The sequence below is a fragment of the Prionailurus bengalensis genome, chromosome A3, assembly GCF_016509475.1.
Source record: "Prionailurus bengalensis isolate Pbe53 chromosome A3, Fcat_Pben_1.1_paternal_pri, whole genome shotgun sequence".
In the NCBI taxonomy this organism is placed as follows: Eukaryota; Metazoa; Chordata; class Mammalia; order Carnivora; family Felidae; genus Prionailurus; species Prionailurus bengalensis.
In genome coordinates, this window is record NC_057354.1 from 95,378,613 (window position 1) to 95,406,170 (window position 27,558).

Consider the following 27,558-nt stretch of genomic DNA (forward strand, 5'->3'; position numbering starts at 1 on the left):
GCAGTAATGCATCATGCGATAACAGGAGAATTGAAATTTGTTTACCTTTATAGAGGATGAATCGATGATATAGTCATTTAGCTTTTGATAGATTAACTATCAGCCTCTATTCCCCCAAATTGTCAATATAGCTAAAGTTAACAGCTCCTTAGCCCCTCTATTGTTTTTAATTAGAGAAGACTGAAGACATAGATCACAAAACTCAGAATTGCATGTAAAATTAAAATAGGAGTGAGAACAGGAGGATTTTCCTCTGATAATGAGCCTAGCCTAAATCAAATTTTTGAGGTGTTTGCAGTATTTGCTCAGGGGCTTCTGTGTTTATGTCCAGTATTGGCTGTTGGGGAGTTGAGGGTCCTGGAAAAGTAGCGTGTTACTGTGTTAGAGTGTATCCTTATTAAGGAGAACACTAAATAGTAACTTTTGTGACAGGCCATCTTTCCTCTGATGTTCGCCTCAGTGTGGGTGGAACTGAAAAGACTATAATGTTTTATGGACTCCGTACACACTTTACAGCTAACTATCGTTATCTGACAGTCCTATTCTTAATGAGGTTACCTTTCTTTTTTTGTCCAGTGTTTGTACTTAAATGTCCTTATAGAGTTTCTCTTCAATTCACTATATCTAATTATTCAGCAATCTAGAGAGAGCAAAGGATGACAGTTCCCAATGCTACCTTCACCACGTCTTAAGTATTGGTTCTACTTGTTTTCATCATCTTAGCTCACATTTATTCGATACTTTTTTTTCCTTCTGGTGTTATCTTTTGCCCTAAAAACTTACTGGGCTTTAACTGTGACTTTGACTAATCACTTTGTTTGCTCTTGGATTTGGAGTACAATAGCAGAAACAACAGCATTTGGAACTTTTCTTTGGTCAAGCTTTCTTTGTGTTTTTTTTTTTTAAGTTTTAAAAAAAATTTTTTTTTAATGTTTATTTTTGAGACAGAGAGAGACACAGCACGAGCAGGGAAGGGGCAGAGAGAGAGGGAGACACAGAATGTGAAGCAGGCTCCCGGCTCTGAGCTGTCAGCCCAGAGCCCGACGCGGGGCTTGAACTCACGGACCGCGAGATCATGACCTGAGCCGAAGTCGGCCGCTTAACCGACTGAGCCACCCAGGCACCCCTGGTTTTTAAAATTTTTTTTATTATTTTTTTTATGTTGCTAGAGAGACAGCATGAGTTGGGGAGGAGGAGAGGAGCAGAGAGAGAGAGGGAGAGAGAATTCCAAGCAGGCTCTGCACTGTCAGCATGGAGCCCAATGGAGGGCTTGAACCCACGAAACTGTGAGATCATGACCTGAGCCAACACCAAGAGTCGGACGCTTAACTGAGGCGCCACCCAGGTGCCCCTGGTCTAGATTTCTTGATAATCTCCAGCAAAATGTTGAATCTGCTAACCAGGGCAAATGTCAGTGAAAATAAACCACAGTGCCCACATTCTTATGAAGCCGATAAAAAATACAGAGGCCAAGATGACTCTCAACCTCACTGAACAGAATATGGAGCCTGTTGTATTCATTTCACTCCAAAACTTCTCACTCTGGTAGAAAACAAAGGATCAGAAATTTATAGGAGATAAGTTGTTTAAAAGATACTAAAAGTTTTTCTAGCAAATTAAATGGCTCTAGTTACGTGCTGAAAGAAGTTTGGCAGTTGAGATATATATACAAATTATGATACTTAGAAAAGGAGTGATAATGAAAATCTAATTTCAAGTCTGGAGATTTTAGCTGGTTAACCAAATGTTGAGACTGAATCATTTGGTTCCCTCAAATCAAACTTAGCATTTTGTTTTTATAAGATAAGATCAGAAATAGCAAAGCTCTTCAAAGTCCTTGGTAAGTGACATGTAAGTGATAGGTATTGATGGCCCACCCTTTATTAACTGCTCTTTCCCTTCTGCCCTGACTTTTGGGACTCAGGACTAGCTGTTGGTTCCCTTGAGTCAGTGCTCAGGGGCAGTTGAACATTGGCTCTCCTTTTCTTGCCTCCCTGAAGCTGATTACTCCCGTGTGCACTGTCTTCTCCATCTCTGAAAGCACAACCTTCAGTGAACTGGAAACCGAGCTACCAGAGGGTCTACTCTTCCAACTTATTCACATACTTTTTTTGTTTGTTTCTCTATGAAATAAATGGCTATTTATTTATATGCTAATCCATATAATTACTTCCTTTCCTTCAGTTTAGGTGATGTGCTGTGCATTCATGATTCAATAAACAAGGGGTATTTAAAAATGATGAGATGATGATATGATGCTTCTAGACAATTGTGCAGAGTAGTTTTACAGTTTTTCTTTCATATTTAAGGTGACCACCCTTGTCAACACAAGCAACAAAGGCCCATCTGGTAAAAAGAAAGGGAGGTCAAAGAAAGCCCACGTGCTGGCTGCATCTGTAGAGCAAGCCACTCAGAATTTCCTGGATAAGGGTGAACAGATCGCTAAGGAGAGTCAAGATCTCAAAGAAGAATTGGTCGCTGCTGTAGAGGACGTACGCAAACAAGGTAGGAAGACTAATATTGTTCAAGAGGGATATATATTTATGTGAAAACAATGGATTTATCTCTAGAATCAATGCATATTTGCTCAGGGGAGTGTGTTATGTGTTTCCTCAGTATCTGTGCTTGTCATTTTTTTATATTTGCTGAAATTAGGTGCATAAACAAATAGATATGTTTTCTGTTGTGGCAGCATAGCACAGCTACAAACGCTTCCTGTCTGTGTTCCTTCCAAATTTTCCAGTTGTTTTCTCTTGTCAGATGAACACAGACTCTTGTGTTAAACTTGGGCTCTAGAGAGGACAGGACGAGAAAACCTCATACATACACAGTCACTGGGAACCCTGGATTTTAAAGATGAGGGAGGAGAGATTGTAAAGCAGTGTAATAAAATTACTGTTGCTCTGTATGATTTCCAAATTTACATTTTCAGTTCACAGCTAGCTACCTATCCATGGATCAATCAATTATATAGCTAGCTAGTTAGCTATAATGCAATTGTTTTCAGCATATTTAAATTTTTTCACTGTGGTACAATACAAGTAACATAAAATGTACCATTTTAACCTTTTTATAAGTGTATAGTTAGTAGTGTTAAGTATATTCACATTGTTGAGTAGCCAATCTCCAGAACTTTTTCATCTTATAATACTGAAACTCTATACCTACAAAACAACACTTCTTCATTTCCTCATTGCCCTGGCCCATGGAAACGACTATTCTACTTTCCTTTTCTATGAATTTAACGACTCTAGATACATTATATAAGTGGGATCATTCAGTATTTGTGTGTGTGTGTGTGTGACTGGCTTATTTCACTTAGCATAATGTCCTCATGGTTCATCCATGTTGGAGCATGGGTCAGAATTTCCTTCATTTTTAGGATTGAAAATATTCTAGTATATGTATATAGTACATTTTCTTTATCTCTTCATCCACTGATAGACATTTGTGTTTATTTCACCTTTTGGCTATTGTGAACAATTCTGCTATGAACATGAATATACAAATATCTCTTTATTTTAGTTCTTTTGGGTATATACCTCAAGGTGGAATTATTGGATTATATGGTAATTCTATTTTTAATTTTTGGAAGAACCTCCTTACTGTTTTCCATAGCAAAGGCACCTTTTTACTTTTCTACCAACAGTGCACAAGAGTTCCAATTTATCCATATCCTTGCCAACACTTGTTTCCTTTTTTATAGTCTTCATAATGGACATGAGGCCATTTTTTGTGTTTTTTTAAGTTCGTTTATTTATTTTGAGAGAGACAGAGACAGTGCAAGTTGGGGAGGTGCAGACAGAGAGGGAAACAGAGAATCCCAAGCAGGCTCTGCAGTGTCGGCACAGAGTCCTACACCAGGCTCAAACTCACGAAACTGTGAGATCGTGACCTGAGGCTAAATTGAGTCAGATGCTTAACTGACTGAGCCACCCAGGCACCCCTCACTGTGGTTTTGACTAGCATTTTTCTAATGACTACTTATATTGGGCATCTTTTCATATGCTTCCTGGCCATTTGTTTTTCTTCTTTGGAGAAAGGTCTATTCATGTCCTTTGCCTATTTTAAAATCAGGTTGCATTTTTGTTGACTTGTGAGCATTCTTTATACATTTCGGATATGAGCCCCTTATACAATATTGTTTTACAAACATGTTGTCCCTTTCTGTAGGTTACCTTTTTCATTCTGTTGATTATATTCTTTGATACACAGATTTTAATTTTCATGTGTCCTATTCAGACTCTTGGGTTGAAATGCTAAGGCACTGTGAAAACAGAACAGATTACCCCCCAGCCTGGCCTCCCTCCTGCATTTCTTACCTCAGTAAGAGCTCTACATATGTATCCAGTTACATACTGCAGAAATCTTGATATCATTATTGTTATTACTCTCTCTTTCCGAATATAGTCTATTGCAAAGTCACATAGATTTTTAACTCGAGAATATCTCTTAAATGGACCAATCCCTCTCTTAATTATTCAAAGGCACCATGTTTTACCTGCCCCTGGGCCTTTATACATGCTGTCTTCTTTTACACAGTTACAGTTACAGATGGCTCATTCTGCACATTCCCTGTCCCAGGGAATGCTTTCCTGACACTCCTGTCTTACTTTTCTGTGGCTTTTTGCATCGGAGACTTTAATATCTGTGGAGTAACTTAATTGATAACTTTCTACCCTGCCACACTACAAATGAATAAAGATCAAGACCAGACCATGTCTCTTTGACCGTTGCATGATCTGTGGTTCTTAGTAGTCATTAGACTTCAACAAATATTTGTTGAATAAATGAAGCAATAGAGGAATAAATGCTCTATCCCTTTTCTTCTTGTAAACCTGCCACTTTTTAAAATTCACAGATGGGTGTTTAGTCCCCGGAAATACCCAACCCTCCTTCCACACCACTACCATTCTTCATGCTGCCATCTTCTTCCCCATCTTCTCCCTGCTAAAAGTTAATTTCATTTACGTTACACTAATGTGAATTGTTATTTAATATAAAATGTTAAATTTTATATATTTCATCTAATGTGGATGGAATATATTTATATATGTGCTTTAACAACATGAAAGCTTTCAAATTTTCAAGTGCTGTTGAAGACTAGTATTCCTTCTGAATTGCAAATGTACACTGTTTGTTTTCATGCATGCACAGCCTGGATACATTTTTGGGTTTTTTGTTTCTTTGTTTTTTGTTTTTTGTTTACTTTTTTTTTAAGGATGACTGCCATATAACAAATTGCATGCATTTAGAGTGCACAATTTTATAAGTTTTGGCAAACGTGTACGCTGTAAAACTATTCCCACACTCAGGATAGTGAAACCTGTCCCTAGTAGAAAGGGTTTTGATTGATTGGTCCCTAGGATGGTTTCTGAAAGCATTTATCTTGCATGGTGATATATTTTTCCTTTTAGATTTCTCAACAGTCTCTTAGTTTTCCCTTATTTTTTCCTTGCAATTGAGTTTTCACACATTCTGTATAAATTAATATTTCAGTTTTCTCAAAGCTTATATAAGAAATGCTATTTTTTTGGATATGATATAATAATGAACATGGTTCTTGGCCAGCCTGTCCAAGGGATATGAGAGTGAGAACTTTTAAAGATGCTAGTTTAGGACAGCTTACAGTGGTGGATCTCACAGAGGGTATTTTAAACTTTCTGTATATTATCCATTTCTTATTATAGAAAAATTATGCATCAGAAATGATGCCTATGTGTTAATTGTATAAAGCTCAGCTACCACATGTCCCTTCTGCTGAACAGTGTCAAATTTAAGGAAACAGTGCTATAGTCTGCAAAATAACAAACATTTTATAGTCAAAAGCTTCAGAAGTTTTCTTTTTTCTGTTTATCTCATTATCAAATATCACTCACTGTCAAATAGACTTCAGATGCCTGTCATGTGTGAGAGATGCCTCTCATCCCTGACAATGAAGTCCTCGAGCTCTCTCCTTACATGCCTGCGCCCATGGGCTCTCCTGTCTGCTCTCTGCCCCTTCTCAGTCTTAGTGTATAATCCCTGTAGCCTATCTGGATTTGCCCATTTTCCCGTTGTCCCTATACCCAGATTTTATTCACAAATGAGAGCCTGAGTGAATTTTCAGAGAGGGTAAGGAGATCGAGGGGAATACTTAAGTATTAGAGGACTATTTAGTTATTGGAAACTTTGGAACATAGTATCTTTCTTTCCATCATATTCACAATTTCATAAATTATGGAAATCCTGACACTGAGAAATAATGTCCTCCTCTGAAGTGGCCCTAGTGTCTATATCTGCTTACTTGTCAAATGATATGTAGTTTAGAACTAAATCTATTTAAGGTAATCTTTTACTATTGAGTTGTTTTTGCTTTTTTAAATCAAATGATCAGAAGTGCTGCCACTTTCTAAAAAAAAAAATTCAGCATGAGTCAATGCCAAAAGTTTTAATATTGTACAACTCATTTTCAAATTTTTAATACAGAACCATTTCCTTTTTTTTTTTATTTCACTACATTCATGATTGTAATCACTGTAATCTGGCAAGATTATATATGAAATTATCTACTTATGCCATTAATGTTTCCCATGTGGCTAGACTTAGTGTTGTTTGAATTTCTTTTTATTTTTTTATTTTTTTATTTTTTTAAATGTTTATTTTTGAGAGAGAGACAGACAGAGTGCTAGAGGGAGAGGGGCAGAGCAAGAGAGGGAGACACATAATCTGAAGCAGGCTCCAGTCTCTGAGCTGTCAGCACAGAGCCCAATGTGGGGCCTAAACCCATGAACCATGAGATCATGACCTGAGCGGAAGATGGACCCTTAACCGACTGAACCACCCAGGTGCCCTTGAATTTCTTTATCATTTGAAAAATTATGGGGCGCCTGGGTGGCGCAGTCGGTTAAGCGTCCGACTTCAGCCAGGTCACGATCTCGCGGTCCATGAGTTCGAGCCCCGCGTCAGGCTCTGGGCTGATGGCTCAGAGCCTGGAGCCTGTTTCCGATTCTGTGTCTCCCTCTCTCTCTGCCCCTCCCCCGTTCATGCTCTGTCTCTCTCTGTCCCAAAAATAAATAAACGTTGCAAAAAAAAAAAAAAAGAAAAATTAACTAGGCTTTTAATTAACTACGCTGCATGCCAGAGTCTTAAAAGTACCTAGTATGAATGTGACAATGTTCTTCCCTAGAATACTCCAGTAGAAGACTTTCCTGTACTTTTAAGTTCTAACCCACAAAAAGAAGTATTTGAGTACACTTATAATAGGATTTATGTTAAAAACAAGTTACAAAAATAAAGCATCAAAATATAATAAAGGAGATAAATCATTGTGCTCAAAATCTAGAAATCTGATATTTTAGACTCAGGTAAAGATGGGATATTTGTGTGTGTGTGTGTGTGTGTGTGTGTGTGTGTTATCATAGCTAAAGGAATTACATATAGGTATATTGTCTTCCTAAATTAAGTTTAAACTTCATCAGGATAGGAACAGTGATGTGTATATATTCCTTTCTACTCCTAAAGTACCTAACATGGTCACTCTAGCACATTGCAGGTGATACTCGGGGGGAAGGAGGCTCTCATGTCAGCAAAGCAGCCTTGCAAGTCAACAGAATACCAGATGTTTGGTTAAGATACCAGATTTCTAATGTTACTTTGGCCAAAAACTATATGATTTAAGCGAAGTCAGTTAACCACTTGAAGGCTCAATTTCTCCAGTTTTCAAATACAGACAGTAATTGTTGCATTTTCCTCACTGGGTTGTTTAACATAATGAAGTCACAAAGGATTTTAAAAAAATTAAATGCTATGTAGATGTCATAGCATATTTATTAATTATTTTAAAACCTTATTTATTGGGGCACCTGGGTGGTCAGTCGGTTAAATGTCAGACTTCAGCTCAGGTCATGATCTCACTGTTTGTGAGTTTGAGACCCATATCAGGCTCTGTGCTGCTAACAGCTCAGAGCCTGGGGCTTGCTTCAAATTCTGTGTCTCCCTCTGTCTCTGCCCCTCCCCTGCTCACACTCTGACTCTGTCTCTCAAAAATAAATAAGCATTTTAATTGATTAATTAATTAATTAAAGTTTATTTATTTGTTTTGAGAGAGCGTGCACATGCACAGGAACAGGGGAGGGGCAGAGAAAGAGAGAGACGGAGAGAGAGAATCCCAAGCAGGCTCTGTGCTGACAGCACAGAGCCCAAAGCAGGGCTCGATCCCACTAACCACAAGATCATGACCTGAGCCGAGATCAAGAGTCATATGCTTAACTGACTGAGCCACCAAATAAATATCCACCCCTGAGTATATTTATTAATTAATTATAATTTATCAAATCAATCTGTGATACTTATGGCAATAACTCCCCTTCCTATCACTGATGTAGCATCAGTGTAGCATCCTATCAGGATGCTGTAGAGGTGAATCAGCATCTAGTAGTATCCCAGAAGAGGATCACGTAGCTCAATATGGCTTGGAGTCGGTGGTAGTTGTATGTGGTCCTAGAAAACTGTGTGATTTAATATTTGCGCAGCCAGTGAACCATGTGTAGAAAAGCTCCTAATGAGGAAAGCAAAGGGAGTTATTCCAATCATGTCTTTATATTGAAGCTCTGGGCCAAAGCAAGCTTGGAACAGAGAATGCCAAAATATTTTAATGTTTACCACCAAGACCCTCCTGGACTGGAAACTCTTTCTGAACTATGGACTAGTCTGGGGTTCTTAAATTTCAGTGAATATTAATATCACCTGGGACACTTCAAAATCTTGGTGGATAGGCCTTACTCTCATGAATTAAGTCAGAAACTGTCAAGTAGGACCCAGGCATCAAGGTCTTTAAAGTTCCCCAGGTGACTAATTCACTTCTTGCCCAGTGTCTCCACTTGGATGACTCATCAGCCCCTATTAGTCAGCTAGTGTTTCCCATTAGATAGTGGATGGAAGTCACTCATTTTAGAAGGCCTGTGAGCTTGTAGTTTACATAGAGTTAGAGAGGTGAAATTTGCATAGGAGGAACAGCCTGATATTCTATATAAAATGATGTCTTATAATGCCTAACCTTCTATAGGCACTCAGAGAATATGCATTAAGTATGCACTAGGGAGCCAAATCTATAGGACGGTTAATATTTAAATTGCTGTTGGAAAAGAAAGCCATGAAGCCGGAATGTGCAAGAAGGAAGGGATATTTAAGCTGAGCATGGCTTAAAAATTTGTTCATGGATAACAGAGTAAGCATTTCAGGTTTAAACAACCTGAATTTTAAAGGTGAAGAGATAAGAATGACGTTGATAATTGGGGGATGGATAGAAAAGCCCTAATTTGATGAGAAGTTTCATATTTAGGCATAGTTAGAAATATGGTAAGATGATAGGAAGGGACCACTGTGGGAAACATTTAGGAACTAGGCTGTGTATAGACAACATGTTGGAAGAAACATAGGAAAGAAGGAAGAAAGCTAACTAATTGGTTCCTACTTATTTAAGTGATATTTTAGTGGATTATTTTAGCAACTTCATGAAAAGTTGACGAAAGCAGAGAAAGATTGGATTCAGATTGCTTAGACAGTATTACAGTATTTCAGAGAAGACAAAACAAAAATACTTTGAGGTTCTAGGATTGAAGTGGTGGCAATAAGAACAGAAATAAGAAACTAGATGTTACAAACATCGTGAAAAAGAATAAAATATTTTCCATTCATTGAGAGGAAGAAAGAAGAGTCAATATTTACTTTTGGCTCTAGACAACTTATTTGGGAGACCTAAGGGGTGATAGGAATGGGGAGACAGGACTGACTTGATTTTAAACATTGATGAATGGATGAAAGGAATTGCCTAGCAGATGGTTCATGCTTTGGGAATGGAATTTTGGAGAAACAGAAATTTGGACATATTTTGAGTTGATAATTGAATCTTTCAGACACCTTTCTTTGACTACTTGCCAATAGATATATAGAGAAGAATAGAAGGATGTAGGCTTAGTTTTGGATGGAAGGTTCAGTTAGGATTAGAAGATAAGCTAGAAATAGAGAGGAAAGGCATGCTCTGAAATGTGATTGGACAGCAAAGATAATACAGAATCCTGAAATCCAAAGGAGTAGAATCTTTTGCAAAGGAGACAGTGATCTAGACTATGGAATGCTGTTGCAGTTAAGTCAAATTCTTCTGAGGTCATGGAGGATAAGTAATGAGAGCATGCCTTGGTTTTGCTAAAAGGTGTCATTTATTTCATTTAAAAGTTTATTTTCAGGAAGCTGAAGGAAGAGAGTAGATGGTGAAGTATTGGATGTAGGCAAGAAAGCTCACCACACTCTTCTTTGGTTATCATTGCACTATGTACATCATTGAATTTTTGCTTCTGTGGGTAGTCTGGTACTCAGGTGAAGGACCATATGTTAGCATTATTTTGTGTATCTCTGGAGCCTGGCACAATGTCTGGCATACAGTGAGCACTTATGGTGTGATTCCAAAGGTTGTCACGGTCTGGAAGGAGAAAAATAGAAGAGTGGCTGAAGAAAATATTAAGGGCAAGCAAAGAATATGATTGTCTACTTCTTCCTTATTCTGTTCAGCCCAAATCAGAAGTATCATAGCATATACAAAGAGAGAGAGCCATTGGTGAGAGCAGTTGTAGATACAAGGGGGAAAGCTCAGGTTGGTTGTATGAGATAATGCAGAAGGGGCATTTCTTTATGTAGAAAGTAAGGTAGAGAGGAGAGATGTACCCAACAATGGGTTTTATAGAAAAGATTAGAACCAAAGTAAATTGGATGAATCTGTCTCAATTATTTTGAACAAAAGAGGAAGTGGTTTTAATGGACCATGTATATCTAATATTTGATCACTGTTGTAGATTAAAAAAAATGTTTGTCTGTTACTGGCATCTGTGTGGGTCTCTCATATGTTTCTAAGGGATTTATTGATTGGATACAACTGATCGTTACCGCAGCTGAAAAGACCAATTTATAACAGGCATAATCGTCTAAGGATTTTTAAATTTAATTTGTTTATTTGGTATGTACTAGCATCTGCTAGCAATGGGATGTTCACATATTGCCTTTATGAATCTTCTGTGATTTGAAATACATCCAAAAGCTGTGCTTTTAATGATAGGCAGTCTTCTTCATATTTGTCCACTAAGCAGCTCCATTCAATGGGTAGCACAGCAACTGATTCTATGCCATCCCATTTCTGTATTTCCACACCCTCTTGGGCCATGGAGCAGTTGCTTGGGTTTTCTATCTTCAGTCAACAGCATTCTCTGGTTGTCCACTTTCTAGGTGGTTACAACAAATAAAAACAATTAAGACATGACCCAACTACCGAGATATGCCAGGCTGGGATATAGATAGAGATGTATATGGCCCTCACCCAACCTTAAGAGGAATCTCATGGAGCAAAGTGACAAAAAGGTACAGATAAAAGAGGTAGCATCTTAATGGAACCATTTTTTAAATCAGACATGGTCAAACCATTCACTGTTCATGCAGGCTTTTATTTGGATACAACCTCAACTGTTAAGTGTTATGGTGATATCACATTAATTTTTTTTACCTAATCAATATTTACTGAGTACCTGATGACCAATGGACTGAGACAGACAGAACAAGGCAGAAAAAGTAGTAAAGGGAAAGAGAAAGGTGTCCTCACATCTCTGAAGAGAGAAACCTTTTGCCTCCTGAAGACTTAGACTTTCTCTTTCCCCATTCCCTTTGTTGTTGGAGTGTGATGTCCGTGGAATGAGCTGGTTCAACAGAAACTCTAGTTGTTATCAACTGTGTGAACTCCCTACCTAAGATCTGGTCAAAGACAATTTCCCAGGCCAGAAGCTTTTACTGTCAGATAGTCCTATCCCTCTTCCTTACTTGCCCTATTAGTAGGTAAAACAACACAGTGTGGGGAGGAGCAAGGCAATGTGCTCTGTCCTGGAGCACTATTCAGAGAGGTCAGCTCTGTAAGGAGAAGGACAGCTGTGGATATTGCAAGGATTCTGCTACTCCTGAGTTTATCTTTTTTCTCAGGACAATGATCTCCCAGATATACTTCTTCCAAGTATCCCTTGCTTTTTGCCTCTATTCTTAGTACCCTGAATACTTGGTATCCTAGAGATATCAGAATTCCTTTCCTGTGCTATGTGCTGACTCTTCACTGCTGCTTGACTACCCTTGTATGAATGGTATGTTACTATGTTCTAAATGTAGGGTCCTATTGGTTATGGGGTGAGATTTCACTCCTGCATGATTGGATGGCTAGGGAAGCAGCTCTCCACTGAAATGGAGCATCTTCAGGGAAGAAGAGAATTTTAGGACAGAAATGGAGATTCAAGAGGCAAATCCTAGGGAAGAGAGGGAAAGAGCACTCATTTCTCTCTCTGGGTCTTGCTTCTTTGAGCTTGGATTTTACTGAGTGTAGATCCATTTCTTTAAAAACTAATATTATCGGGGCGCCTGGGTGGCTCAGTCAGTTAAGCGGCCGACTTCGGCTCAGGTCACGATCTCGCGGTCTGTGAGTTCGAGCCCCGCGTCGGGCTCTGTGATGACAGCTCAGAGCCTGGAGCCTGTTTCAGATTCTGTGTCTCCCTCTCTGTCTCTGACCCTCCCCTGTTCATGCTCTGTCTCTCTGTCTCAAAAATAAATAAACGTTAAAAAAAAAGTTTAAAAAAAACTAATATTATCAAGTAATGTAATAAAGTGCATGTTTATTAGATGAAACCAGGGCATACCTTGAACTTGGAATGAGAAGTGTCTCTTCAGTCTCAGACTCAGGGCAGATGAGTCATGGATCTGGTGATGGTCTGCTGTGTCCATGCACTCTTGCTGCTTACTGTCCTTTGCATGGCACCTCCTTGCCTTCTTTATAGAGGCTTCTTTCACAGGTGTTTCTCACAGTGAAGTTTACAGACCATATGTTTTAGAATCGCCTATGGGAGGATAGGTGATGTCTATAAAAATTCAAATTCCTGAGCCTAGCCACAAACCTAGATTCAGTGCAGCAGGGGTACCATTAGAAATCTTTATATCCAGCTAGTAGCCAATCTTATGCTTCCAAAGTTTGGGAATCACTAATGGTCTAAGCTTACTACATCTTTATACCATCTTTAATTAGTGTAAGTCTTCTTTTTTTTCTGTTGGAAAGGATGTTATCCAGGAATGAAATTAATTTTCAGAAGCTTTAATATCATAAGTGAAAAACAGATACAAGAAACCTAGAGATACATGCAATGACAAAAAAAAAATAAAAATAGGTTTGATATGAAAAGATCATGAAGAAAAATGCATAAATATGAAAATGCTATGCAATTTAAGGTTTATATTAATGCAAATTTTAACATTTGAAGTAGTTTTAACTGTTGCATATGTGGGCAAATAAAATGTATTTGTGTGTCAAAGTTTTCCCTAGTTGAGGACCTAGGAATGTCCCATGTCAACCTGGAGCCACTTGTATGGCTGTTGTTGCAAAATACTGGGAGATGAGGACAGATTATTCTTTCATATGATCCCTCTTTCTGGAGTTCTAAGCTTTTGAAAATGCTATAATCCTTCAGGAAGAATAATAAAAGCAATAGCTTCTATTTATTTATTGCCACTCGATTTGTAAGACACGTGGTATATATTCTGTCAACATTATTTTGTTAGTTATTTGAAGTATTATTTATCCATATTTTGTATACGATGATATGGATCCTGAAAGATCTCCATATACATTAACTGACTAGACCAATTAATTCAACCAATTTTTATTAATAATATGTACCTCCTCTATTTTGGGGCTGGGAATATAGAATATCAAAGAAAGAAAACAGACATTCTCTGCCTATAAGAATATTACATTCTGGGGCACCTGGGTGGTTCAGTCAGTTAAGTGTCTAACTCTGGATTTCAGCTGAGGTCATGATCTCATGGGTTTGTGGGAGCGAGCCCCACATCCAGCTCTGTGCTCACAGCATGGAGCTTGTCTGGGACTTGATCCCTCTCTATCTGCCCTTCCCCTGCATGCTGTTGAACTCTCTCTCTCGATCTTTCAAAATAAATACACATTTTAAAAAAATTAGTAAGAAAGAATATTACATTCTGATATGAGACTGATAATAATTTAAAAATTAAACAGGCTGTAGAAGTGAAATTCAAAAATTGAACAACCACTTAGCATAACACCCTCTAGTTTGATTCATGTAGTTGCAAATGGCAAGATTTCATTCTTTTTGATTGTTGAGTAATACTCTATTGTATATATATACCACACATCTTCTTTATCCATTCATCCATCAATGGACATTTGGGCTCTCTCCATACTTCAGCTATTGTCAATAGTGCTGCTATAAACATTGGGATACATGTGTCCCTTCGAAACAGCACACCTGTATCCCTTGGATAAATACCTAGTAGTGCAATTGCTGGGTCGTAGGGTAGTTCTACTTTTAATTTTTTAGGAACCTCCATACTGTTTTCCAGAGTGGCTGCACCAGTTTGCATTCCCACGAGCAGTGCAAAAGAGATCCTCTTTCTCTGCATCCTTGCCAACATCTGTTGTTGCCTGAGTTGTTAATGTTAGCCATTCTGATAGGTGTGGGGTGGTATCTCATTGTGGTTTTGATTTGTATTTCCCTGATGAGTGATGTTGAGCATTTTTTCATGTGTCAGTCGGCCATCTGGATGTCTTCTTTGGAGAAGTGTCTATTCATGTCTTTTGCCCATTTCTTCATTGGATTATTTGTTTTTTGGGTATTGAGTTTGATAAGTTCTTTATAGATTTTGGATACTAGCAGTTCTAGCAGTTTTTTGGTGGAATCTTTTGTCATGTCATCTGCAAAGAGTGAAAGTTTGACATCCTCCTGGCTGATTTGGATGCCTTTTATTTCTTTGTGTTGTCTGATTGCTAAGGCCAAGACTTCTAATACTATGTTGAATAACAGTGGCAAGAGTGGACATCCCTGTCGTGTTCCTGACCTTAGTATGGAACTAGAGGGTATTATGCTAAGTGAAATTACTCAGTCAGAGAAAGACAAATGTCATATGACTTCACTCATATGAGGACTTTAAGATAGAAAACGATGAACATAAGGGAAGGGAAGCAAAAATAATATAAAAACAGGGAGGGGACAAAACATAAGAGATTCTTAAAACTGGAGAAGAAACAGAGGGTTACTGGAGGGCTTGTAGGAAGGGGGGGTGGGCTAAATGGGTAAGGGGCATTAAGGAATCTACTCCTGAAATCATTGTTGCACTATATGCTAACTAACTTGGATGTAAATTAATAAACAAATTAAATTTAAAAAACAATGGAACAACCAGGGACACCTGGGTGGCTCAGTTGGTTGAGCATCTGATTCTTGATTTCGGCTCAGGTCATGGTCCCACAATTTGTGGCATCGAGCCCCGTGTGGGGCTCTGAGCTGACAGTGCAGCACCTACTTGGGATTCTCTTCTCCTTCTCTGCCCTTCTCCTGCTTGTACTCTCTCTCTCTCTCAAATAAATAAACATTTTTTAAATAAATGTACATCTATTTAAAAAAAATAAAGGTTGGGGCATTTGGGTGGCTCAGTTGGTTAAGCATCTGACTTCAGCTCAGGTCATGATCTTGTGGTGGTTCCTGAGTTTTGCCCCGTGTCTGAGCTGTTAGCTCAGAGCCTGGAGTCTGCTTCAGATTCGGTGTCTCCCTCTTTCTGCTCCTCCCCTGCTCAGGCTCTGTCTCTCTTGCTCTCTCTCAAAAATAAATAAACATTATAAAAATAAGAGAAAATAAAAATGGAACAACCAAAAGTATGATGAATGCAAGATAAATTGATAAGTTGAGTTAAAATTTAAAACTTTTGCTCTGTGACACACAGTGCTAATAGAATGAAGACAAGCCATAGATGGGAAGAAAATATTTGTAAGTCACATATCTGTGAAAGGATTTATACCCAAAAAAATATGAAGAACTCTTAAAATTCAACAATAAGAAAAGGAATGACTGGATTCAAAAATGGGCAAAGACTTGAATAGAAGATATATAGATGTCGAGTAAACCTATGGAAAAATCATTCAGCATCATTTGTCATTAGGGAAATGCAAGTTAAAACAACAAAGAGATTTTACTGTATATCTACTAGAATAAATAAAATCCCCCAATTGACAACACCAAATGCTGATGAGGATGAGAAACAGCTCTTCTTTCTTCAGATGAGAAATTATACAGCCACTTTGGATGACAGTTTGGCAGTTTTTTAAATAAAATTAGGGGTACCTGGGTGGCTCGGTCGGTTAAGCGTCCAACTTCGGCTCAAGTCATGATCTCATGGTTTGTGAGTTTGAGCCCTGTGTTGGCTCTGTGCTGACAGCTCAGAGCCTGGAGCCTGCTTTGGATTCTGTGTCTCCCTCTCTCTCTGACCCTCCCCTGCTCATGCTCTGTCTCTTTCTCTCTTTCTCAAAAATAAATAAACATTAAAATTAAAAAAAAATAAAGTTATACAATATTTCAGTCTCAGTCCTTCGTGTTTACCCCACTGATATAAAAAATCATGTCTATACAAAATCACCTAACCTTATTCTATTAAAGAAAAACAATAAAACTTCTTATTTAGAATAATCTTAAATGTATAGAAAATTTGCAAAGACAGTTCAGAAAATTACCATATATCCTATATCAAGTTTCACCTGGCATTAACATGCAACATTATTTTGGCATATTTGTAACTAATGAGCCAATATTGATACATTATTAATTGAACTGAGCACAATAGGAAAAACAAAGAAAAAACCATAACAGGCCATTCTGCTGATGTGCTTAGTGAAAACGGCAAGAACAAACACAGTGTGGATGCTGACATATTCTTGTTCTTACGCTGACTTACAAAGAGTGATAAATTACACATCTTTATGAATAAAATGCAGAATCTAGTTTAGAAGATTGCCAATCCAGGACTATTTCCTTTAATACCCTTTATTGAGATCCCTATTTGTCAAGCTGAAGAAAAAGTGTTCTTGCCTTTCACAGAAAAGATTTAAAGAGGCTTACAAGGATATACAAGACATAGTAAGAAAGAAATAGAAATCCATGGAAAAGGAGAAAGAAGGACAAGGTCAGGGACCAGAGAGAAGCCAGAAAAGTGGCTAATTCACATATACATCAGTGACCAGGCATGCTGTGCTGTGTATATGTATCCAACCCAGAGTGGGCAAGGTAGCAGAAGGAGCATAAGGGGGATGGTGAGGGGCAGTTTTGTAGTGGACCCAGAGCCAAATTCCAATTCTGCAAATTCGTATGCTGCCTGTGTTGTGCGACTTGGGCAAGTTACTTATCTGCCCTGCACCTGTGTTTGTATGAGTGAAGTGAGGCCAATCAGACATACACTTTGAGGACTGTTGTGAAGCACAGATGGTGGATGCCTGTAAAGTGCTTGCACCAGACCTACCACACTCTAGGTTCTAAAAGCTTGGTGGCTATTGCCTTTACTGTTGATTATTACTGTTACTGCACTAGCACCAACTGGGCAACAGACTGAGCTCTTATGCTTTCTAACTGACCAGTTGTAAATGTAAAGTATTATGATATTTTTAACCACAAAATTAAAAAAAAATCAGATGGATCACTAAATTGACTCCATTTTATTTGAACTCCACTTTGTTTTAAGGGAAATTCCTTAAACAAAACACCAAATCCCAACTGTCCATAAAAAGGAAATATTTTACATTACCACATAAAGATAAGGAAACCTGGTCATCAGGTATTTCCTCCCTGATAGCTAAGTCTGTAATTCCATAAAAATTGCAACTGACATAAACATCTTGAAAACCACAGGAGAAGATTGTCCAAGATAAAGCTGATTTACTGATACATCTCTAATTGTCATCTATGCCAGCAACCTGATGCAACCCAGGCCATCATCATTAGCAGCAACCCCTCTAAAACTGAGACTGAGTGAGCATGCTTTTAGATCGAATTCCGCTTTTGAAAAGAAAATAAATGGGCAAGGCAAAAAGCTTGTAAAACCATGCTGAATCTTGCTAAGTGAATGCTAATATAAGGTCTCAGAGGACTGGCCCTCTGGAGTGACTTACCGGCAATATGGAAAAATCAGACCTTACAATAAATTATGGTGATGCCCTCCAAGCATTGCAAGGCCAAGTAGATAGACATCTTAATCATAAGATGCTGGTAACAGACTTCATGTTAAGATAGAGAGAAAAGGGCAGATAGGAAAGGCAGGAGATGAATGACCTCTTTTTAAACCAAGAACCAATGCTTGCTGCTATATGTCTGTTCACATGTACCCATGGGTAAACAAAAAAAAAGAAAAAAAAAAAAAGAAAAAGAAAAGAATGAAGAACCACTTCTCCCAAAGTCTCCACTGGAGTTCTTGGTCCTTTCTCCACTTCGTTTTTGGAGGATTTGACTTGGGTGATCATCGCACTTTGGAAGCATCAGTTTCTTCCTTTCTACTGGTACAGGCCAAACAACATGCAAACATGTCCTATGTTAAAACAACCAGAAAACTGATTCTGTCTCTTTCCCTCTGTCTCTGCCTCTCCCCCACTCTTGCTCTCTTTCTCTCTCTAAATAAATAAATAAATGAGCTTTAAAAAAATTACTTAAAAAAATAAATGGGTGCCGGGATAGTTCAGTTGATTAAGCGTCCAATTCTTGATTTCGGCTCAGGCTGTGATCTTACGGTTCGTGAGTTTGAGCCCTGCATCAGGCTCTGCACTGATGGTGCAGAGCCTGCTTGGGATTCTCTCTCTCCTTCTCTCTGCCCCTCCCAGGCTCTCGTGCACATGTGATCTCTAAATAAATAAATAGATAAACAAACTTAAAAACTTATTTTAAAATAAACAGAAAACCCTACCTAATGACAACCTTCCTCCAACAGCTATACCATTTTTCTGCTTCTTTTAAACAAAACTTTTCAGGGGTGCCTGGGTAGCTCAGTTGGTTAAGCGTCTGACTTTGACTCAGGTCGTGATCTCGCGGTTCATGAGTTCGAGCTCTGCATCGGGCTCTGTGCTGACAGCTCAGAGCCTGGAACCTGCTTCAGATTCTGTGTCATCCCCCACCCTCTCTCTCTCTCTGCTCCTCCCTCACTCGCACTGTGTGTCTCTCTCAAAAATAAATAAACATTGGGGCGCCTGGGTGGCTTGGTCGGTTAAGCGTCTGATTTTGGCTCAGGTCATGATCTCACAGTCCGTGAGTTCGAGCCCCGAGTTGGGCTCTGTGCTGACAGCTCAGAGCCTGGAGCCTGTTTCAGATTCTGTGTCTCCCTCTCTCTCTGCCCCTCCCCTGTTCATGCTCTGTCTCTCTCTGTCTCAAAAATAAATAAACGTTAAAAAAAAAATAAAAATAACAAATAAACATAAAAAAATATAAGCAAAACTTTTCAAAGAATAATCCACATTCACTCCTTCAATTTTCTTACCCCACCGTTACTTCTTCCTTTTTATTGTGCAATATAATATGTACAGAATAACATGAGGAGTAACAAGAATACCGCTATGCAGATCCCTCTGCTGAAGAACTCACATATTGCCAACACAGTGGAAGCTGCTTACTCCTCAGCATCTGTATTTCCCTCCCTCCCTGCTCCCACTGTCCAACCTTGGCTAGGGAACTGTAGGCCTGAATTTGGTATCCATATTTCCCATGCATTACCCTCATCATCTTATTATGAACATGTTCAAACATACCACAAAGCAAAAACAATTTTTATACGGAATTCCTGTACCTTCAAAACCACCACCTGGTGCGACCATTCCCACTTTGCAATACTTGCTGTGTCACAAGAGCAGTTCCCCATGAGTTAATTTTTGGTTTGTTTATTGTGTTTTTTAAAATGTTTATTTATTTGAGAGAGAGAGAGAGAGAGAGCACAAGAGCACAGGTAAGGGAGGTGCAGGGAGAGAAAGGGACAGAGGATCCAAAGTGGGCTCTGCACTGACCGCAAAGAGCCCCGTGTGGGGTTCGGACTCTCGAACTGTGAGATCATCATGGCCTGAGCCAAAACCAAGAGTTGGATGCTTAACCCGCTGAGCTACCCAGGTGCCCCACCCCATCTCATGGGTTTTAATGTTTCTTTATTTTTGACACAGAGAGAGATGGAGCATGAACGGGGAAGGGGGGCGGTCAGAGAGAGGGAGACAGAATCAGAAGCAGGCTCCAGGCTCTGAGCTGTCAACACAGAGCCCCACGCAGTGCTCGAACTCACGGACTGTGAGATCATGACCTGAGCTGAGAGGACGCTCAACCGACTGAGCTACCCATGTGCCCCATCGTGAGTTTTTAAAATAAATTTGCTACATATAAAATGGTCCCTTTTTCACCCATACCATTCTGGCTTTCAGGTTGACCACTCCCTGTGGAAACCAGGTCTGGTCTGAGTCATTGGGCTCATCTTTGGTCAAATCTGGCCATTTCTTTCCCTCTACATCTTTACTCAACCTCTCCATAGCATTACATGGAGTTGACAACTGCCCCTCACCCCTGGGTCACCCTTTTTTCTCACTTCTCTTGGCTTCTGTATTACCTCCTTTTCCTCCTACCTCTTTCTAATTACACATCTTAGAATTCTAAATATTGGAATGTCTTAGGGCTTGGGCCTGGGCTTTCTTTTCTTTTCTATCCATCATCTCACTCTGTATACCAAAGATTTAAAAATGTTTGCCTCTGGCCCTTAGATAAGTGTATGCAATTTTGCCCCTACTCAAACCAAATTATACCCTTCCTCATTTTTCTCCCATTTAGGAATGGGATTAACAACCCAGTTGCTTAGGTTAATAGCATTAATAGCATGAGATTTATACTGTATTCTTTTTTTTTATCCCTTATACCTAACCTCCAAAGCCACAATTTAAGTTTATCAGCTTAGCTCCAAAATATATCCTAAACTCATCCATTCTAAAGCAGTTCAGCATAATCATTAAGAGCACGGGTTATGGAATTAAATGCCCTACATTTGAAACCTGACTCCAACATATCTAACCATGTAATTTTAGATAAATCACTTAATCTCCCATAGACCTCAGGTTCATCATCTGTAAGGTGGGTATGATAATAGTACTCATTTCATGGGATAGTTCTTGATATAGTCAAGGTATTTAAATCAGTGACTGACACATAATAAGCATTATATAAATGCTACTCTAAAATACCTGCTCAGAAAGGTCTTTCCTAACCCCTCTGTAAAGAGCAAAGTAGGAACTCTATTCTTTTTTTTTTTTTAATCTATAAGCCAAATGAAAGAGAACATAGATACATCTTATCAGCCAGGTTTCTCCAGAGAAAGCGAAATGATAAAAGATATGTATATATATGAAGAGATTTATTTTAAGGGATTAGTTCATGAGACTGTGGCAGGTAGCAAGTCCAAAATCTCTGGGACAAGCTGGTTGTCTGGAAACTCAGATAGAAGTTAATGCTGTGGTCTTGAGGCAGAATGTGTTTGTCTGCAGTGATTCTCAGTTTTTGCTTTGAAGGCTTTCCAAATGATTAGATGAAGCCCATTACCACATTATCCAGGGTAATCTCCTTTACTTACAGTAACTGTAGAATTTTCATCACATCTACAAAATACCTTGACAGCATACCTAGATATGCTTGATTAAATAACTGGGTATTGTTAGTTAATAATAATAGCCTGGCCAACTTGACACACTTAAGCTAACCATCACTTTGGATAGCAATTGATAATTATTCTTTGTGATTTTGAAACAATTATATATAGATGAGAGTGCATTTTTTCTTTTTCTGATATTGTGCGGTGTCGTTGAGCTTGCTTTTGGAAATAGGTTGCTACTTGTCACTGAATTTCTCTCGAAAAACCTTTAATCTACCAAATGGAGGTCGTGGAGTTATAGACTCTGAAAGGGAGGTTTCTTGTAGTTCTCATTTGTATTTTCTGGAGACAGTGGAGTTTCATTTCTGCCAAAAGCCACCTGTAACGTACTGAAAAACAGTCATTTTGTGTCAGAATTCCTGTGTGTCAAATAATAATGCCACACCCATCGAATCCATAAAAATTTAAAAATTAGATAATGCCAGAATGAAAGAATTTGAGAAAACATGCACCACTTTTTAAACTGAATGTGCAGATATTCAATTGCTTTTAAAAGCCTGAGTTTTCTTTTATGAAACTAGAAGATAAGCTCAAGAGTTGTATATTTTAAGCAAATATTTAGATAATTTTTCCATTTTTTGGTCAAATCTGTGTTTTCGGCTTACATTTCTTATCATTTCTGTGTGGATGATCATAAGGATTTAACGAACTGTTGGCATGATTCATTTGAAGTCATACTTTTTAAAAATACTTTTAACAACCAAGGAATAACTCAAATTTGTTGGTGCTATTAAGCCAATCTGGCCTTCTATTTTGCCTTTCTAAAAATAATTAATGCTATGTAAATTGATGCATATAATTGAAATGATGTATTTTCAGTGTTTATACCATTTCTATTTGTACTTTTGTGCTCTCACAGATGGAATGAAATTTGTGTTCAAGTATGATTATCTTTTTTTAAAGTACAAAAGCATTTAGGGGTGCCTGGTGACTCACTTGGTTAAGTGTCACAATCTCACTATTTGTGGGTTCGAACCCCGCATCAGGCTCTGTGCTGACAGCTCAGAGCCTGGAGCCTGCTTCTGATTCTGTATCTCCCTCTCTCCCTGCCCCTCCCCTGCTCATACTCTCTCTTTCTCTCTCTCTCTCTCTCTCAAAAATAAACAAACATTAAAAAATTAAAACATAAAAGCATTTAATAACACTGTCTTTGTAAAAGATCTTAAAATGTGCACTATATTTGATGTTTGTTACATCCTATAATAATTATATTACAGTTAACTGATGTAGATTCATATGGGAGTATTTAGGGTATAAAAGATCAAAAGTACTGAATATTTATATCTATTAGAATATGATCTTTTAGCATAGGTAGAAAGGAAAAGCTAATTGGTTTACATCTGATTGTGAGCTTTCTGAATTTACTGCTTTGGTAATTTCTTAAATGTCGCAACAAAAACATTGACCTATTTCTATATGGGCTTCCATTGAAATGGTAGCAGTCATCTGAAATAATGCCTAATACATTAGAAAAATTTATATTTATTTACAGAGGACAAACTGAGGGTGGAAGGGAGTGGGTGGGGAAAATGGGTGATGGGCATTGAGGAGGGCATTTGTTGGGATGAGCACTGGGTGTTGTATGTAAATGGTGAATCATGGGAATCTACTCCTGATACAAAGAGCCTACTGTATACACTGTATGTTAGCTAACTTGACAATAAATTATATTTAAATAATAATAAATAAAATAAAAAAGACAACACACATGTAAAATAAAAAATGAAAAATATATATTTAGAAAATAAATGTGACTATTATAACTAATATTTCTTCCTTCCATGCCAAAAGCTCTAAATAACACAAGTGGTTGCTCTTCTCAGTATAATAATCTCCTGAGAACTCCAATGTATTTTGTTTGTTTTCCTCAAAGGAAGGGAAGCAAGATAGTTTCATCGCTAATTAAGCTGTGTTTCTCTGAGCAACCCTATTTTTACTGGTGGTCTTAAGTTCTCATATAAGAAACAAAATGTTCAAATTAGATGTTCTCTAGTATGTGATTAAAGTATATATTTTTATCTTGATTTTTTCAAAAGGAAGAGGAAGAAGAATTAAGATTGAATGTGTTCAACCCTGTGTTGTGTTTCTTAAAAAATATTTTTCCAACTTTATTGAGATATAGTTGACACACAACACTGTAGAAGTATAAAGTGTACAAAGAAAAGATTTATTGTATATATGTGTGTGTGTGTATATCTATATCTATGTCTATATCTATCTATATCTAAAACAAAATGTGTGCCACAATGAAGTTAGTTAATACATCCTTCACCTCACATAATTACAATTTTGTTATTATTGTTGTTTTGGTGGTGAGACTATTTCAGATCTACTTTCTTAGCAACTGTCAAATATACAACACAGCAGTGTTACCTATAGCCACCATGTTGTACATGCCATCCCCAGAACTTCTCTTGTAACAGGAGGTTTGTACCCTTTAACCAGTATGTCCTCCTTTCCCTACCCCCTAGCCCCTGGCAACCATCAATCTACTTTCTGCTTCTAGGAGTTTGGCTTTTTTAGAATCTACATGTAACTAAGGTCATACACTATATTTCTTCCTCTGTCTGACATATTTCAGCTAGCATAGTGCCCTCAAGGGCCATCCGTGTTACTGCAAATGGCAAGATTTCTTTTTTTTCTTAGGGCTAAAAAATAATGCACACACATACACACATACCATCTTTTCTTTATCCATTCATCCACTGATGCACACTTAGGTTTTTTCCATGCCTTAGCTATTGTGAATGGTGCTGTAATGAACATGGGAAGTACAGATATCTCAATGAGATAGTGACTTTATTTCCTTTGGATAAATATCCAAAAGTGGGATTGGGGCATCATATGGTAGTTCAGTTTTAATTTTTTTGCAGAAACTCAGTACCGTTTTCCATAGTGGCTATACCAATTTTCATTGTGCACTGTCCACCAAGAGTGCACAAGGATTCCTTTTTCTCTGCATCATTGCCAACATTTTCCATCTCTTATCATTTTGGTCAAAGATATCCTAACAGCTGTGAGGTGATAGCTTATTGTGGTTTTAATTTCCATTTACCTGATGATTAGTGACATTGAGCACCTTTTCCGGTGCTTGTTGGACATTTGTATGTCTTCTTTGGAAAAATGTCTATCCATATCCTCTGGCCATTTTTTAACTAGATTATTTGTTTTGTTTTCCATTGAGTTATAGGAATCCTTTGGATATTTTGGATATTAACTCCATATCAGATATATGGTTTGAAAATATTTTCTCCCATTTTGTAGGGTGCCTTTTCATTTTATTGATTCCTAAGAGCTTCCATTCTAATAGTGAAAGCAAGAAAAGTGGGGAAAAAATCTCGAGACATAAGCATTTTCAAGAAAAACACTCCCCCCTTGTAGAAGTCCCTTTTGACTCTTATTTCAGCATTGGGAAATAGACTGTTATGTTGTTTAGGGGTTGTAATCTGAGAGCAATTAGTTGATTTCACTTTTATTAGTTTTGTTTTTAATTCTAGATAAGATATGCTTTGCATAGAGAGTTCTGTAGTTTAAAACACAAAGATAAAAGAAGTATTACAAACAGTTTGGAGATAATTGACCTACTTCTTCCAGATTTCTGGCAGGACCTGGTTAGAAATCAGCATCTCTTAATTGATATTTATACTTCATTTATAGTGTTCTCTTTTAGTTAAAATTAACATAATCACTAAAATAATTGAGAATCTTTCTACTCTGATCTTTCTACCCCCCAATTTTAGCTTTCAAGAAAAACATAAATCCTAGAACATGCAGTTGTGTGAGCTTGATAATAATGATCTTACATCTAGTTCTAATGAAGTGCGGTTATCCATAACTAGTACATCTACACAATTTTATGTTGTTAATTTTGATTCTAAATGAGTGTTTCCTACTCCAGGAGTGCCAGAGGGCTTTAATAACGCTTTCAAGGCTCGGAACAAACTGTTTTTCGGTGTTAACCATTAGTTAACTGTACCTTTAACCCAAATGCCCTATCCCAGTAATTTCGAGTTTTATTCTAATGAGTTTTCATATAGTTCAGATATATAGAAACAGTCCAATTAATTGACATATTTGTTTTTAGACAATTATTTGGTATTCCCCTCCTTTTCTTTTTCTTTCTTAATCAAACCTATGCCACTAATATTTTTGATCTGTTTCCTTTATGATCTTCAAATTGTATTTCTCTATAGTAAAATAAAGTTATAGGCTCAAGCCAATTCTTCTAGGTGTAAAATAAGATTGATGTTGCTGTGTTATTTCCTGGTTTTGTTGAATAATTCAAGTTTATTTTCATCTTGCACAGACCTGATATTTTTCTTTCACACAGCAGAAATTGGTTTGAATTTATTGCACACTTTGATCCCCAGCTTCTTTTCATGAAGCTTTTCCTCCTTGCCTTTTCTATCCAGAAAATAACTATTTTGGAGTTTATGACTTGTATTTTTTTCACCTTGACTATCAATATTGTCTGTTTATATCCTACCTTTCTCTTTTATTTCAAAGGACATTGCAAGGTAAAAAGTCGGTTTGCATTGGGAGTACTAAGGCACTTACTATTTCTTGTATAGTTTTCTACCATCTCTGCATATCAGTATCATTTTTCCTCCTCCGTGCTATTCATCATCAAACTTAATATGACCTAATAATACCATCCATCTTTTTTTATAATAAAGCCACAGTCATAGAGTCATATAATTTTTGATCTGAAAAGTAATCTGAAGGTTGCATTGTTTTCTGACATTCTAAAGATGAGGAGTCTGACTTGGAGAAATTGCTCATTAAGATGTTTTAGATTCCACTAACCCATTAGAGGAGGTTCAGGGCTGGAACGTGGGTTTTCAGGTATGCTACTCTTCTTTCTGTGCTACTTACTACGAAGTAATCAAATTGGTATGAGTTATATTGAAAAGCTTTTGTTGCTTGTGTGGTGCTTATAATGCATTAGGGCTCATATTGAGGCAATACCCCACTCTGGCTATTCCCCTGTTCCTTTGATGAGTAGGAATAGTGAAATGGGTCAAGGACAAAATGGACAATGGCATCCTCAGTGATGCACATTACACAGGTGACTGTCCTAGTGGGCCCACATAGACGGGACAAAGGACACTTTAATTTACACTACCAGTTCCTACTCTCCAGTGAGGAAAGGGAAGTTCATTGTTATAAAAAAATTGGAGAGGAATTAATTGAACAATTTATAACAAATTTTGGTTGGTGACATTTATGAATCACTTTACATTTAATAAGCAGAGTTTTATATTAAAAACTACTGTTTTTAAATTTAAGGATAACTGGAAGATCATTTTACTTATTTAGCCATATGTTTCCAGTTGTTTCAATAGGTACAGAGCTACAGGCAACATATAACTAATGAAGTATCGTTCAACCAATAAAAAATATATTATGTGTCTGCATTAGCAATAAGTATGCAGAGAGTTACATCTGAATTGCAGCATTCACATATACATTGAAGTCTAATAATTGAAAATTTTAGGCCAAAAATACTGTTAAAAAATTATGCATCATTAGCGTTATTTAAACAACCCACAACAGAGTAAATTGATGAAGTGGGTAAAAAAACAAAAACATAAACAAAAACAAAAAACACAGTGCTTTGTAATTAAAATGCATAACAGTGGTTATCATTGTTGACAACATACGGTGGTAGACTCTGCTCACTAAACTATTGCAGTTTCCTGCTGGCATATAAGTGAGCTATATTCACCACCCTCCTCTGCAGTCAACGAGGACCATGTGATGGGCTCCAGCCAACAGAACGTTGAAAACTATGGTGTGTAACAATTCCAATCTCAGCCTCTAAAATACCCATGCCATCCTTTACCTTCCGTCTTTCTTGTTGAGTGATGAAGAGAATCCAGTGCAAGACTCTGAGGATGAAAGATGCAAGAGCCTGAGTCCTTAAATAACCAGGTCTCCCCATCTCCACATTTGTCCCTCATTGGACTGTGGCAAGAGAGTGAAATCAGTTTTAAT

At 37.7% G+C, this 27,558-nt stretch overlaps 1 protein-coding gene across 4 annotated transcripts in view; it reads left to right on the forward strand.

The window, feature by feature from the left end:
* CTNNA2 (catenin alpha 2) overlaps window positions 1–27,558 on the forward strand; it is a 1,115,456-nt gene that overhangs the window by 237,761 nt on the left and 850,137 nt on the right. For all 4 annotated transcript variants that reach the window (XM_043603825.1, XM_043603826.1, XM_043603827.1 and 1 more), the window contains exon 3: window positions 2,310–2,505. In XM_043603825.1, coding sequence (XP_043459760.1) covers window positions 2,310–2,505 — 196 coding nt within the window. The remainder of the gene's footprint in view (window positions 1–2,309; window positions 2,506–27,558) is intronic.